At 38.5% G+C, this 12580-nt stretch overlaps 1 protein-coding gene across 2 annotated transcripts in view; it reads left to right on the forward strand.

The window, feature by feature from the left end:
* Window positions 1–11675: 11675 nt before the first annotated feature.
* The window catches only part of AGMO (alkylglycerol monooxygenase), a 189231-nt gene continuing 188326 nt past the window's right edge, over window positions 11676–12580 (forward strand). For both annotated transcript variants that reach the window (XM_051785980.1, XM_051785981.1), the window contains exon 1: window positions 11676–12079. In XM_051785980.1, coding sequence (XP_051641940.1) covers window positions 11699–12079 — 381 coding nt within the window. In that variant the 5' untranslated portion in view covers window positions 11676–11698. The remainder of the gene's footprint in view (window positions 12080–12580) is intronic.

The raw sequence follows: 12580 nt of genomic DNA on the forward strand, positions 1-12580 counted from the left end.
GAATGACTGACATTGTTAGCGGTTCAAAAAATGAGGATGAGGAAAGCACAGGCACATTCACTCCTTTTGAGAGTAAGACTTGGCATTGTTTGCTTTATCAGTGGTGAAAGTAATCCAACTTTCTCTCCAGCCTTAAGCAGACCCTTGACAAAATATTTACAGTAGACTGATATGATGTTGAGATAAAGAGCAGTCCTGCAAGTAACTGAATATCTAGTGCTGTTAAATTTTTGATCAACCCTGAGACATCTGGATGATTTTGAACTACCAGTCTTCTACTACGGACAGTTTTATTTTCATAAGGACTTCCTCTTGTGTTTTCAATATCATGCGTAGCCTCTAACAGCCTTAGCATATTGTGATAATGAGATGTACACAAAGCACTGGTATGCAGCATTATTGAGATGATTTCCTTTTTGGCTCAGCCAGATTCCTGTTAAAAGTCATACGGACTCTTTAGAGACTAACAAAAGAAGAATTAAAGATCCAGCAATGGCATGAAGATAAGCCTGATGAAGCTGGAGTTAGACTCTTGTGAAACTAAAAGCAGATTTTGTATAAATACATTTATGAAATATACCATTGCAATTTCATTACACAACGAAACCACAAAACCCTAAACCCCTTTTTGGCTCAGGTTGAATACCTATCAAAATCCCAGTATTTACTTTGTAGAGTGGGTTCTTCATTAATTTGCAGAATATAGGCTTGGATAAACACATTATGATTAGAAATAAATGAAAACAAAACTGAAATCTGCACCATAATTGTTTTTGTGCTGTATTGCTTTAATGGCTAAAACCTCTCCCATGCCTGCTCACATTATGGATTAAATGAGGACGAAGCCTATAAGTTTGTGACCAAGTCCATCCTACAGTGGCATTTTGAATGACTTTTTGAATAGAACATTTGACAGTTCAGTAGAGAAACTTATTGTCATTCTAGCAGGAGACTATAATCTCCTAATATATTTGCAACTATGTGCAAACACATTCCACTGCCTCAGAATAGCATAAAATCACAATGGTTTAAAAAAAGGCTTCTTCACTGAACACTCTTTATGGTGTCAACTCAGATGAGTCTGATAAGACTCTGATGACCAAGGAAGATAGGGGTTTCTTAGAAATTTTGTCAGTAAAAATTATCCTGATATTTAAATTGGCATCTAAAGAATCATGCTGAAAGTTATATGCAGCTTTAAGCAAACCATAAGCACCTACTATCCCTATTTTTGCCTATCACTGCTGTGCAGCTGTCTTTCTGAGACAAAATTTCACAGCTGTACAACAATTCAGAAAATGGCAACAGAAGAAGTGAACGTGAATAATGATACATCTAACCACAACTGCAGTTACTTAAGTAGCACTGCTTTGCTTACTGCAATTACACAAACTAGATTTTGTCTGGGACACTTGGTTTCACTCCTCTGTTTTTTAATTTCTCCTATCTGGAAAGAAAACAATAGGTGAATCTTTGTTACTTTTATTTTTTTAACACATGAATTGAAGAAACCAAATATGACTGCAGTAAATTTTATATCAAATACAATTTGTGATTTTTAGTAACTATGAATTGGCAGATATGTCTCACATATCAGCTGAATAATGGCAAATTCCACAGACTAGCATCAATAAAATCATGCCTGGGCATGGTATCTCTAAAATGAAAAGAAAGGATGACAATTTATAGAAAAAAATTTGTCAGCTCAGTTCCCACACTGATCTTCTCCAATTCAAGTACAAGGGTGTCTGAACCTGGTCTGGCATAAAACATGAAACTGCATTCTACAAGTGATGCTGTGATGCTCAAGGCAACAAAGAGATCTTATTTTTAAGGACATTAAAGATTTTTCTTGTGTGTGTTTGTGAGATACAAAATCCAGGGAAGACTTACTGATTAGTCTGAGATGAAGTCAAACCAGTCCTCTGAATTTAATTTAACTGATTTGAACTCTTTATAGATTCTATCTATGATATCTACAATATATCTGTGTTCACAGAGAACTCAATCTGAGAACCTTTTTGAAAATGTAATTCTTGTTCTCTGGAAAACTTTTATTTGAAATTAATTTTCACCCCAAATCAAGTTACAAAGTGAACCTGATCATAACAAAATCATCAACAAATAAGACATTGACAAGGCAAAACTGGAGCTTGTAGAGAACATATATATATATATATAATGTTAGAATGCTACTTGCACATTTAATTTTGTTTCAAATAGGAAGTTGGTAAAATTTTGGTCTGTCTCCACACTATAGCAGAGGCTAAGGCATCCTGCATAAGTGTGATTCAGAAAAACAAAATTAGATTAAGTACTTATGTGACAAATGGAGAGAATTTCAGTTGTCCAAAATAGCCAAGAAAAATATTGTTGAGATCATTGCCCTTCTCATTTGAAAAAATAAAATGAAAACTCTCAGCTTCTGAAATGCCAGTTGGCACAAGGTCAAAGACATTATTAATATGATAGCATCAGTACAACAAGATGCCTGTGGAGGAAGTTGAATGTGCCTCACTGGAAGCAGTGTGACTGGATGTGATGGATATCAACATTTTACATGCTATTTGCCTGGTAGTTTACACACTGTATACCTAGTAGTTTGCAATTACACTCTAAATGTCTCACTGCAAATCCCAGTGTCAGCTACAGTATTATAATGTAAGAGCAAATACAGATCTGTATGTAACCATTACATCTAGGGTCTAGCACAGAAAAAAAAAATGGAAAAAAAACACAGAAAAAAAGGGATTTATTTCTTTATGAAGTGTTTATATAGACGGTTTTCTTTGCTCACTATATTAGAGTTAAAAAAGATGAAAAATTATAAAAGCAAAAAAGTATTGGGGACTAAATCAGAGATATAGATCTACATGTTTCAAATTTCTTTAGCTTTGTGACAACACCTGGACTCCAAAGATACACCCATATTCAGTGGAACTTTCAAAATGAGACTGATGTGAATATTAACTTTCTTCTTTGAATTCTGAAGAGTTGATACAGGTAAGCCTGTATTAATTCTTGGTTTCCCCACTTCCCATCCTATTGCTTCTGCTTGCTGCATTCCAAATTCAAATATATAACTGTCCGTGGTCCAAAGGAAAGGGCTAACAATGTTACAAAAATGGCCTAAATATGTGAACAATAATTTTATTGACTGAGAGTCATGGTCTAAAATCTTCACCAATTTACAAGTAACTATAGAGAAATATGAGATCGATATACATTCTTTTTAATTGAAAAATACAAGACAATGTATTTTAAAAATTGATTGATTCAGTTTGAATATTTAGGTTGCGAAAGATTTCATAGTCTTTTAACAATGAACATACATTCCCCAGGTAGCTCATCAGTCTCTTAAAAGCTAGAGAGATAGTTCATGTCAAAATTACGGAGCTGATTCATTGCAAACCCACCCTAAGCAGACAGAACTGACCTTGAGAGTTGCATCTGGACTCTTGCAAATCTTTTTCTAATTTTCCACTATTTTGTCTTCCACTATCTTGAAAAATTGCCACAAAAGAACCACAAACCCTTAAGCGTTCCCCAAAACACTACACACACAAATCTTACTATTCTGATTGGGCTTTGGCTCAGACATTAAAACAGTAAGTGTTTCAGAACAGGTAAACAGCACAGCAAAGAAAACCTTACAGACATCTTGATCACAGCTGCTGTGTAAGTTACTCTGTAACACTGGAAGGATTCCCCACAACTTAATATCAGGGAATACATTCCATACTTATGACATACAAATTTGAAGCCTATTTCATTCCCGAACATAAAAAGAGATTAGAAACATTCATGAATATGTGGGGAACAAGAAAGAAGGAGGAAAAAGTAGGCACTTCCTAAGTGGATTTTGTAGTGGATAGTCTTTTTTTCCCTCAAAGTAACGTGCATGCATAAATGAAATTTCATATTGTTTTCGCTTACATTCATCATATAAAAAAGAGGACAGAAAAAGTGAAAAAAAGAGTTTTTCTTTGGTAAAATATGATATATATATTACTTGTAATTTGATTGATCATACTAATTTCAATCACTTGTTTTATCAAATAACTTTTAGAGTTATTCTTGCTTTTCATATTGTATTAAAAAATGTGCAGCATGAAATGAACCGCAGGTTTGAAAAATGAAATGCACTCAAACATTGAAAACATTTATCTTCAAGTTTAACAGACATGTCCAGCACTTATGGATTACAGTAGTCTTTAGTTACCTCATCATATGCTACCTGGTGCTGGGACCTCTAAATAGATTACTGTTCTAGATTTTATATATGATTTTATATATGAATTTTCACTTACTTGCTTTCCTGTAAGTTTTTTTTTGTCTTATCTTTTTTTCCCTCTAACAGTTATTTTCATATTTTGTTGTATTTATTAATTAGTTTTTGTTCTGGTTTTAATTTTTCTTCAGTTCAAATTTCAGCATTTAGTTGTTTCTGTTATCTTCCAGGGCCTTCTGGAGCTACAGCTTCATCCAGTTACCTTCTGAAAGGAATGCGGTTGATTTTAAAAATGGCCTGCAATTTCTGTTTTTATCTAATTGCTGATTAGAAAAGAATGTAGGACTTCAGTCAGTAGGACTTCAGCTAGTAGGTATTTTGAAAACTAAAGAGCCAGCTGAGATGTGAAGAGCATGCTGGAACGTCTCCAGGTAGCATGAGATTGCACAATATTGTAAGGTTTGGTTCTGAACATGTTACAGATAAATTACTTGGAGTGTATCAAAAGAATTGGAACAAAGAAGGATGCCCTCATGCAGGTTTGGGCTGCAGGGAGCACTTGGTACTTCTCTCTGGGGTGGTTTCAAGGTGGGAGGTGTGCTTTGGCAGAGGTACTTAGGCACTGGGTTAAGGGAGTAGTGAGAGGATTTGTGTGACTGTAAGAGGAAGTGTCTAATTTCAAGGATAACAGGCAGGTGATGGGCAGTGTCTTCACAGAGCCCCTGGAGCAGTTTAAGCATCAGCTGCAACATACAACAAGCAAAGGAAAGTGAGAGGTTATTTGTGGATGAGTGGTGGATGGAGACTCCCTGGGTGGAGGAGGCTGCCAGCTTGTGATTCTGGGCAGCAGAAGAAAGGCTCTTTCTTTGCCCTCAGACATGAATTTGCAGTATTGATGCACTGGCTTAAAGGCAAGGAAGGGGAGCAAAATCTGCAAAGGGCGAGCACAGAGGCAGCTGGACCAGAAGTGAGCACTCACTCTGAAGTGGTAGGGACAGTAGTTGTAGAGTCCTTTTGACTGGTGGAGAGTTGACAGTGTTCATCTCCTAACATGCTTACTAGCATAGGAGGCTTGTTGCCTGCCAGAGGCCCAGGTAACTTATTCATTGGAAGAAAAGAAAAAGGGGATTTCCACCTTTCCAAAAGTGTTTCACCCCTTTTGGTACCTAAGCTTTTTCCTCTTTTTATTTTATTCAAACACATTAATTGCACTCAGGAGTTATAACTCACTGTAGTTTATTCAAGGGAGTAATACACAGAAAATAATCTCTCCCTCAAGGACTAGGGATTTGCATGCTAGATAGAAACAGAAACTATGTGGTTTTCCCAGGAAAGAGAAATTATTCCCCATTTCTCATGATAAAGAAAAATAGTTGATTTAAGGCCAAATGATTCTTCAAGATCTTAAGTTTTAAAATATTACAGTGATTTTTATCAAGTGCATCTGCTGCTGGTGCTAGAATACATCTTTAAAAATATGTTCAGTGTTAACTTCTGACAACTGCCTTTTTGTTGAATTTCACATATATGGGAATAATCTTTAAAATTCTCTGACTGTTCTTTATTATAAAAAAAATCAGTGTTTTGATTAGTCTTGCTTGAAACGTTGTACTTCACATTCTTCCACTCAGAAATGACTCAAACAATGTCTGCTTGTGCACATGGAGTAAAGTGGTAGCATGTGCTATTATCTTATGTGTGTATCTCATATCATGAGATGTTTCAGAATTCTGGATATTCATCCATTTGGATATTTGTTGATATTCATCTGCTCCTAATTAAAAAACATCAGAGACTGTTCTGGTAATAACAAATAGTTATAATCACGGGTCAGACAGCACAAAGACCTATTAAATAGGTTATAGCATGTCTGATCAAATGATCTTGATGTATAAAGCGATCTATACTGAATCTGAGATTCTAAGCCATATAATGCTGACCTATCATGTAGGCTACAGCACAAAGCAACCTGAATCCTAGTGTTCCTAATAAACTAAACTAAGATTCTCAGAAATAAAAGTGCAAGAAATTGCACAGCAGAGCATGCCAAATAAAATTTGGAAAAATACTCGCAACAGGTGGGCAGGCTGTTCTTCTAAAGTTACTTGGTAGGCCTGCCTTGAAGATGGAATTTATTTTTCCAGTAACTCCCATCCCATCCCCTCTCCCACCAAAAAAAAACCAAAAACCCCACCACATTTTTTCCTCAGTAAGAACAAAAGGTTTAAGTATTTCAAATGCATAAAAGGATGGAAAATGTTACAAAAATACTCCAAAATGGTGTCTGCCTTATTCTTCAGCTTGCCTGAGTACCCTGATGACTGCTCCCTGACTCATTAGACAACTGGGTTGTCTGCATCAGAGCTGGGCACAAACAAGTCAGCTGGTGTAGGGCCGCTCATGGCTTAAAAGCAGTTTCTTGGAGCTGATTCAGGTTGTGCAGAGATAAGAAAACTTCAGGGAGTGTCAATAACTTCCCTAATTAAGGATTCACCTCTTTAGCAGATTGGTAGCTGAACACCCAATAGATGGGGCATACGAGGAGCCCAGCCGACAAAGGATTAGCAGTCATTTATTTAGACCGCATGCTGGTTTATTGACAAATCTTTCTACAGAGCTCAGACATGAGATGGATAAGGTTGAAGTTCCCAAGCTTTCCTCAGAAGGGTAGAATCTAGACTACCATGTTGCCCTGATCATCCTTTCTGTTGTGAATCTCTGTCTTGTCTTCAGACCAGAACAACTCAAGCCGGTTTTAGTGCTTTGTTGGGCCATTTTTTCTGTTGATGTTAAAATGGCTCAGTGCAGTGTCTAATGACTACCAGGGTTTGCACAGAGGAAGCACCAAGAGTCCACAACATGCAGCTAGAAGGGGGGGGGTGGTGGGCTGAAACCACTACTTAGGCTCTCTTTGGAACTTCTTGCCATTACGGCACTCTTCAAGAAGGCTAATAAGTAAACATGTTAGAGGACTTTCTGCTTGGGATTTAGTTTTCAAAATCAGTCAGAGCTTCAGGATGTATCTCCTCATCTGTCTTCCCAGACAGCAGAGCAATAACACTGAAAGGATTTTCCCCCTAACACTGTTTTACTACAATAGAAAAACTTAAACTGAAGTAGCTTCTAAAACAGAGAACACTGAGCTTTTTGCTGAGCACTAATAAAAATACAGAGCATGAATACCAATTCCTGCTACTCACTGTATCCTAATAGGGTTAGCCATTACTTCCAGTATATGTCTCAGCCTGTAATCTCAGCTGCTTTTCTGCAGCAACCTCTGTAAAGCTCCTCTGTCTCCAGGATAACCTCCCTCCTGTGGCTCTGGGCCACTCTTGTCCTCTTTCTGATCAGGTCTCTGCCTCCTCATCTCATGGTACATCTTTCATCTGCTACACCCCTTGAACTATCCCCTCGTGGCTTCCTTGTAGACCAATGGTCCCTTGTGGATCCCACGGAGAGCACCATTCTCCTGTCCTTCCAGAAGATGTCGCATGACCCCATCCACGTGTGGCAACTAGAAGATGAAGTACCAGGGAACTTTCCTGTCCAACCAATACCAACCCATAATATGCAGTATATACAGCACAGGCAAATAAAAGAAAAAGATTCCATCCTGGTAGAGATTGACTTTCCAGAGGAAAAAAAAAAAAAAGGAAACTTTGAAACAAAGGTACTGAAGTGCTGATGTGAAGGAAGCATCAACTGTTTGGATGTAGTTCCCTGCTGACATATGATAGCCTGCCAAAGCCATATTTTTGACATATGCACAGGAGACAGTGACTCCATGAACTGTTCAGTTGCTGCTGCTGAAATGAAGAAGTCCTCTTTCCACTTCATTCTCCCATCTCAGTTTTGTAGCTGTGTGTTCTTGCACTTTCTCCTGTGGTTTCATGCCAACTCCTTCACTCTGTGGACACTCTCTTTAGCCACTTAGTTCACTAGAGCAGTGGAGAAATATAAAACTGGTTTTTTTCTGGCTTGATTTCTTGCTATGTGAGTTTGTGAAATAAACTCATGGAGCAATCCTGTCAGTCTCAGTGCTAGGGCAAACTAAATGATGGAGGAATTAAAAACAGAGAAGTAGAAAACAGTGCTACCCACACATGTTCTAGGAGAAAATCAGCATCTGGTTCAGCTAAGGGGGGAACAGAGTCTAAGGTGCAAATGATTCCCAAGGTCAATACATTAGGTGACAAAAGAAGGAAGATAAGGAATTTTAGAAATAAAAAAAATTAAAAAATATTTTCTCCATAAGAGAAAGAAGATAGCAGATCTACAGAAGATAGATCTACCACTGTGTTGAAAAAAACCCCAACAAACCACCAACAAAAAACCAACCAAAAAACCTCTAAACAAAAAAACTCAAGAAAAACAAAGTAATGAACAATAACCTACTATAGGATCAGGAATAGATGCTATAACAAACATAAGAGGATAAAATTGTGAGACTAGTACGTACATTTATCACCAACAGACTCACTAAAGGGTGTATTATTTTTGCTGGACGTCTTGGCAACCCTTGAATAAATTGATTTTGCTAACAAGTTGAACTGAATTAAATAATTTAGAATGATCATATAGGAACACTCTTCTGTCATTACCAGTTCTGTGCAGAAGAAATGGAAAGTTAGCAGTAAGTGGCCGAGTGCATAGCATGATGTTGATTAATACTCAAAACATCCTTGTCTTCAGGTCTTTGGAGTCAGTAGTATGCTATTATTAAGAATTGTGCATTAATACATATTGCTTATAATATCCACAAATTAAACACGACTATTTTTTTTTAAATGGTACTGTATGATGTAGGGTTTATCACTGACAAAGACAGCATTGCAAATATTCTGTAATACCAGTTTTATAATAATGCTGATGCATTTAGTGCTCCCCTAATGTCATCCACTGCCAAGCATAGGTGCTGTAGAAGCGGAATGGTGATACAAAATTATTCTGACAGCTGCTTGTCACAGTGTACTCATCATACAAAGTATTTCTATATTCAAAGATACTATCACATAAACAGAGCATACTAAGCCCAGCTCCACTCTGGATGTGATTCAGTTTGCAGTGAATGACTGCCAAGGCAGACTATATGGCCCATCCCAATTTCAACCTGCCCTAATTCCCTTTATGACTTTATTATTTAGTGCTGCTTTAGTGCTTAGAGAGACCCAAACAGGAAGACTCTGGGCGTTCTCTGTTCATGGAGTGGGTGGGATGGAGCTCTTTAGAGAAAACAAAATATGATCCACCTACAGATCATGTTAGGCCAACTTCCCAATTTCCTCTAAGTAGAACAGAGGCCTTTGTTGCCTTAGTTATTGGAATGATCTACTAGTCAACAGCAGAAGCCCAGCCTCCAGACAGAACATCCCTCTGCATTTTTGATGGCAGTATAGGATGGGAAATATCAGCTTTTCTATTCTTTTGTTGCGGTGAAGAGGAAAAAAAGTAGATTAACTCTTTGCAGGAAATAAAATAATTAAAAAAAGTAACTCTCACAAAAAAATTCTGCAAGGTCACTGAATGGAGGTAGCATTGTCTGGGAAAGGATTAATGCCTCCAACAAAGGAACATTCCCGGGTGCTTTATTTTCTTTTTCTTCTTTAGCAGCAAAAAGAATGAGCACTGAAAACTGCATGCTAAGTTTCAGGCATAAGTAGACAAAGCAGCTACACTTGTCAAGCCAGACTACTGAAGCCTATCAAACACTCATAGATGCTCCAGATAAGATTTAAAATTGTTCTTCTCCTCACCAGAGGTGTAGCTATTGTAGTGCTATCAGCTATTTTTCCTTGGATACAAGCTGGAAAACACAACCCATCTTTTTCCCCTGTGAAACATGATCAAGTCCAAATTCCTTCCTTTGGTTTTGAAAGCAAGAGCTTCAGTGCAGTGATATTGGGATGACAACTTACAGTGAAATGAGGGTCCAAATAATAATTTTTAAGAAAGTAGAAAGTCCTAAAAACTTGATGGATTATCTTATTTCCCAGAATGGTGTGATACGATGTACTGGTTCCATGGTACCTGAAATGCATCTCGGCTTGTGTGGCTCCCTTTCCCTATCTTGAGTGGTCCCCCAATACAGTTCACTGATAACAATTTTTATGGGATTAAGTTTAGGCCATTTTTAACTCTGTGAGCTGATGGTGAAGCAAGATGAACATCAGTACCAGAACAATGAAGGGCTCAGGAGAGCCTGCTGAGAGGGTGTGACTGAGGTTATGGTGAGTTAAAGGAGCTTGAATGTGAGAGTAATGTCATAGAAATACTAAAGCTAATTTAAATGAACAGGAAAATGTTTTCTACCACTGCTTGCAATGAAGATCTAGTCAGAATGCTGTTGATTTGTGTGATTTTGAGTAAATTTTGAATTTTCATTTAGATTGATATTTTAGAAGTTAATAACTAGAGTTCTAGAAGAACCTGAGATTATCATAAATCAGTGAAGTTGAGAATATTAGGATGCAATTTTAAAGCATTTAAATTTTATTTTTTTTCCCCTCATATCATAATACTAGTATAAACTATATATATTGAGAGAGTGCCCAACTTTATTTCATCATCAATGCCACTTTACAATACTTGTGCCTTACTCAGTTTAAAGAAAAATATTTTATTGGTATGTCCAATGACTTTCTGATATCCCTGCTTTACTTCAGCTGAAATTATCTGGCATAGTTCCTTTCCAAAATTAAGGGTTGATTCAAAGTAAAATGTTTTTCTTAATATAATTACTGCCAGAATTTAAATCGTGGTAAAATCCTTAACAGCAGGATCTACAGTCCATTTCTTTGGCTGACTGTAAGCAGAACCGAACATCTGAGATGAAGGATTTGTTGGGACATTTCATTTTTATTTCTGACTAATCTATCACAAAGCTTATTATTTGTACTAACACTAAACATCAAGTGTGATTGACAAACACTTGACATGCTCCTTAGCTTCAGATTGAAAGCGTTGAATGTAAAAACCTGTCCTTATTCCCATTTCTAAAAGTAATTTTCTATAAGGATCTATTGTTTTCACTGTTTCTTTGTATTTCCCTAGTTTTAATTTCTTTGTAAATGAGAGCAGGATTGATGGCTTCTAGAGGCTACCTTCAGTGTAGTCACGTTAATTGAACTGCATAAAACTGAGCTGTGATAAGCCCTATTACAAAATAAAATGTTTTAGCGTGAAGAATGCTGGACTGGCCCATACAGCTGAACAAAGGAGCCAACAAAGCACACCACGGCCTTTTTCTCAAAATGCTTAACATTTTACTTTTATGCAGAAGTCAAAACCTGAGCAGTATTTTTTATTTTTCTGTGTGGAAATCTGTGTAAAATTGAGAAAGGATAGCTTGAGCTCTGCTGTTTTTTGAGGTTCTGACATTTTTGAGGGTACAAAGGGAGCTGGGGTGTGCAGTGGGCAGGGAAGGTGTGTGCGGGGCTTTCTCAACTTCCAGAAGCGGGCCAGGTAGTGATGACACATACAAAAAAGGACGCCAATGCCAAGCAAACCTCCAAAACAGCACGATGCAGAGAAATAAGAAACGGGAGGCTTTCCCCACAGAAGCCCTTAAGCCCGCAGCTCCACGGGGTGAGGAGGCGAGGCCGCGGGGCCGAGCGCTGCGGTGCTGTGGGTGGGCGGGCGGTCGGTCCGTCCGTCTGTCGGTCGGCCCGCGCTGTGCGCACCCGCGGAGCGGAGCGGGGGCAGCGCGGCCGGGCCATGGCCGCGGGCAGCGAGGCGGGCGGACCGCGGGACCCCGCGCCGGGCCAGCAGCTCCGCGCCCTCTTCTACGCGCTGCCGCCCGGCGAGAGCTCCTTCCGCTCGCTGGAGGAGGTGCCCAACTACGTGGAGAAGGTAAGAGTCCCCTCCTCTCCCACCCCCGGCAGCACTCCTCGCCCTCCTCCCCTCCGCCCACCTCCGCCTCTGTAAGAAACCACAGCCGGCCCAAAGAAACGATGTCCGCGAAAGGGCACCTAAGTGAAAATTAAAAACCTCGTGTTTCTCTGGCGGCTTTCACTCCTGGGCTTTCTGCCTATAAGCTGCCAGAGTAACCGTGCCCCTTATCTTCATGTATTTTAAATGAAGGCTCAGATGCTTTCTCCTGATACCAGGAGCTAAAGTTTTCAGAGAAGCACCCCAAATATCGGAGGGTTGATATTAATGTTATATCCATCAGCACTGACAAGCTGAACAGTGACAGCAAAGTGAAATGAGTAAACCAGAAAACATGATACTATGTTTGGCTGTTACTGTTCTTATAGCAAGCAAAAAGTCAGGTCTCTTTGAGCGCTTAAGGCAAGTAGTACAAGCTCAGTCAAAAAAAGAAAAATAAAAAGTTTCTATTTAAAATAAAAA

This window comes from Manacus candei, unplaced genomic scaffold (assembly GCF_025592945.1).
Source record: "Manacus candei isolate 608988 ecotype Guabito, Panama unplaced genomic scaffold, ASM2559294v1 h1tg000021l, whole genome shotgun sequence".
NCBI lineage: Eukaryota > Metazoa > Chordata > Aves > Passeriformes > Pipridae > Manacus > Manacus candei.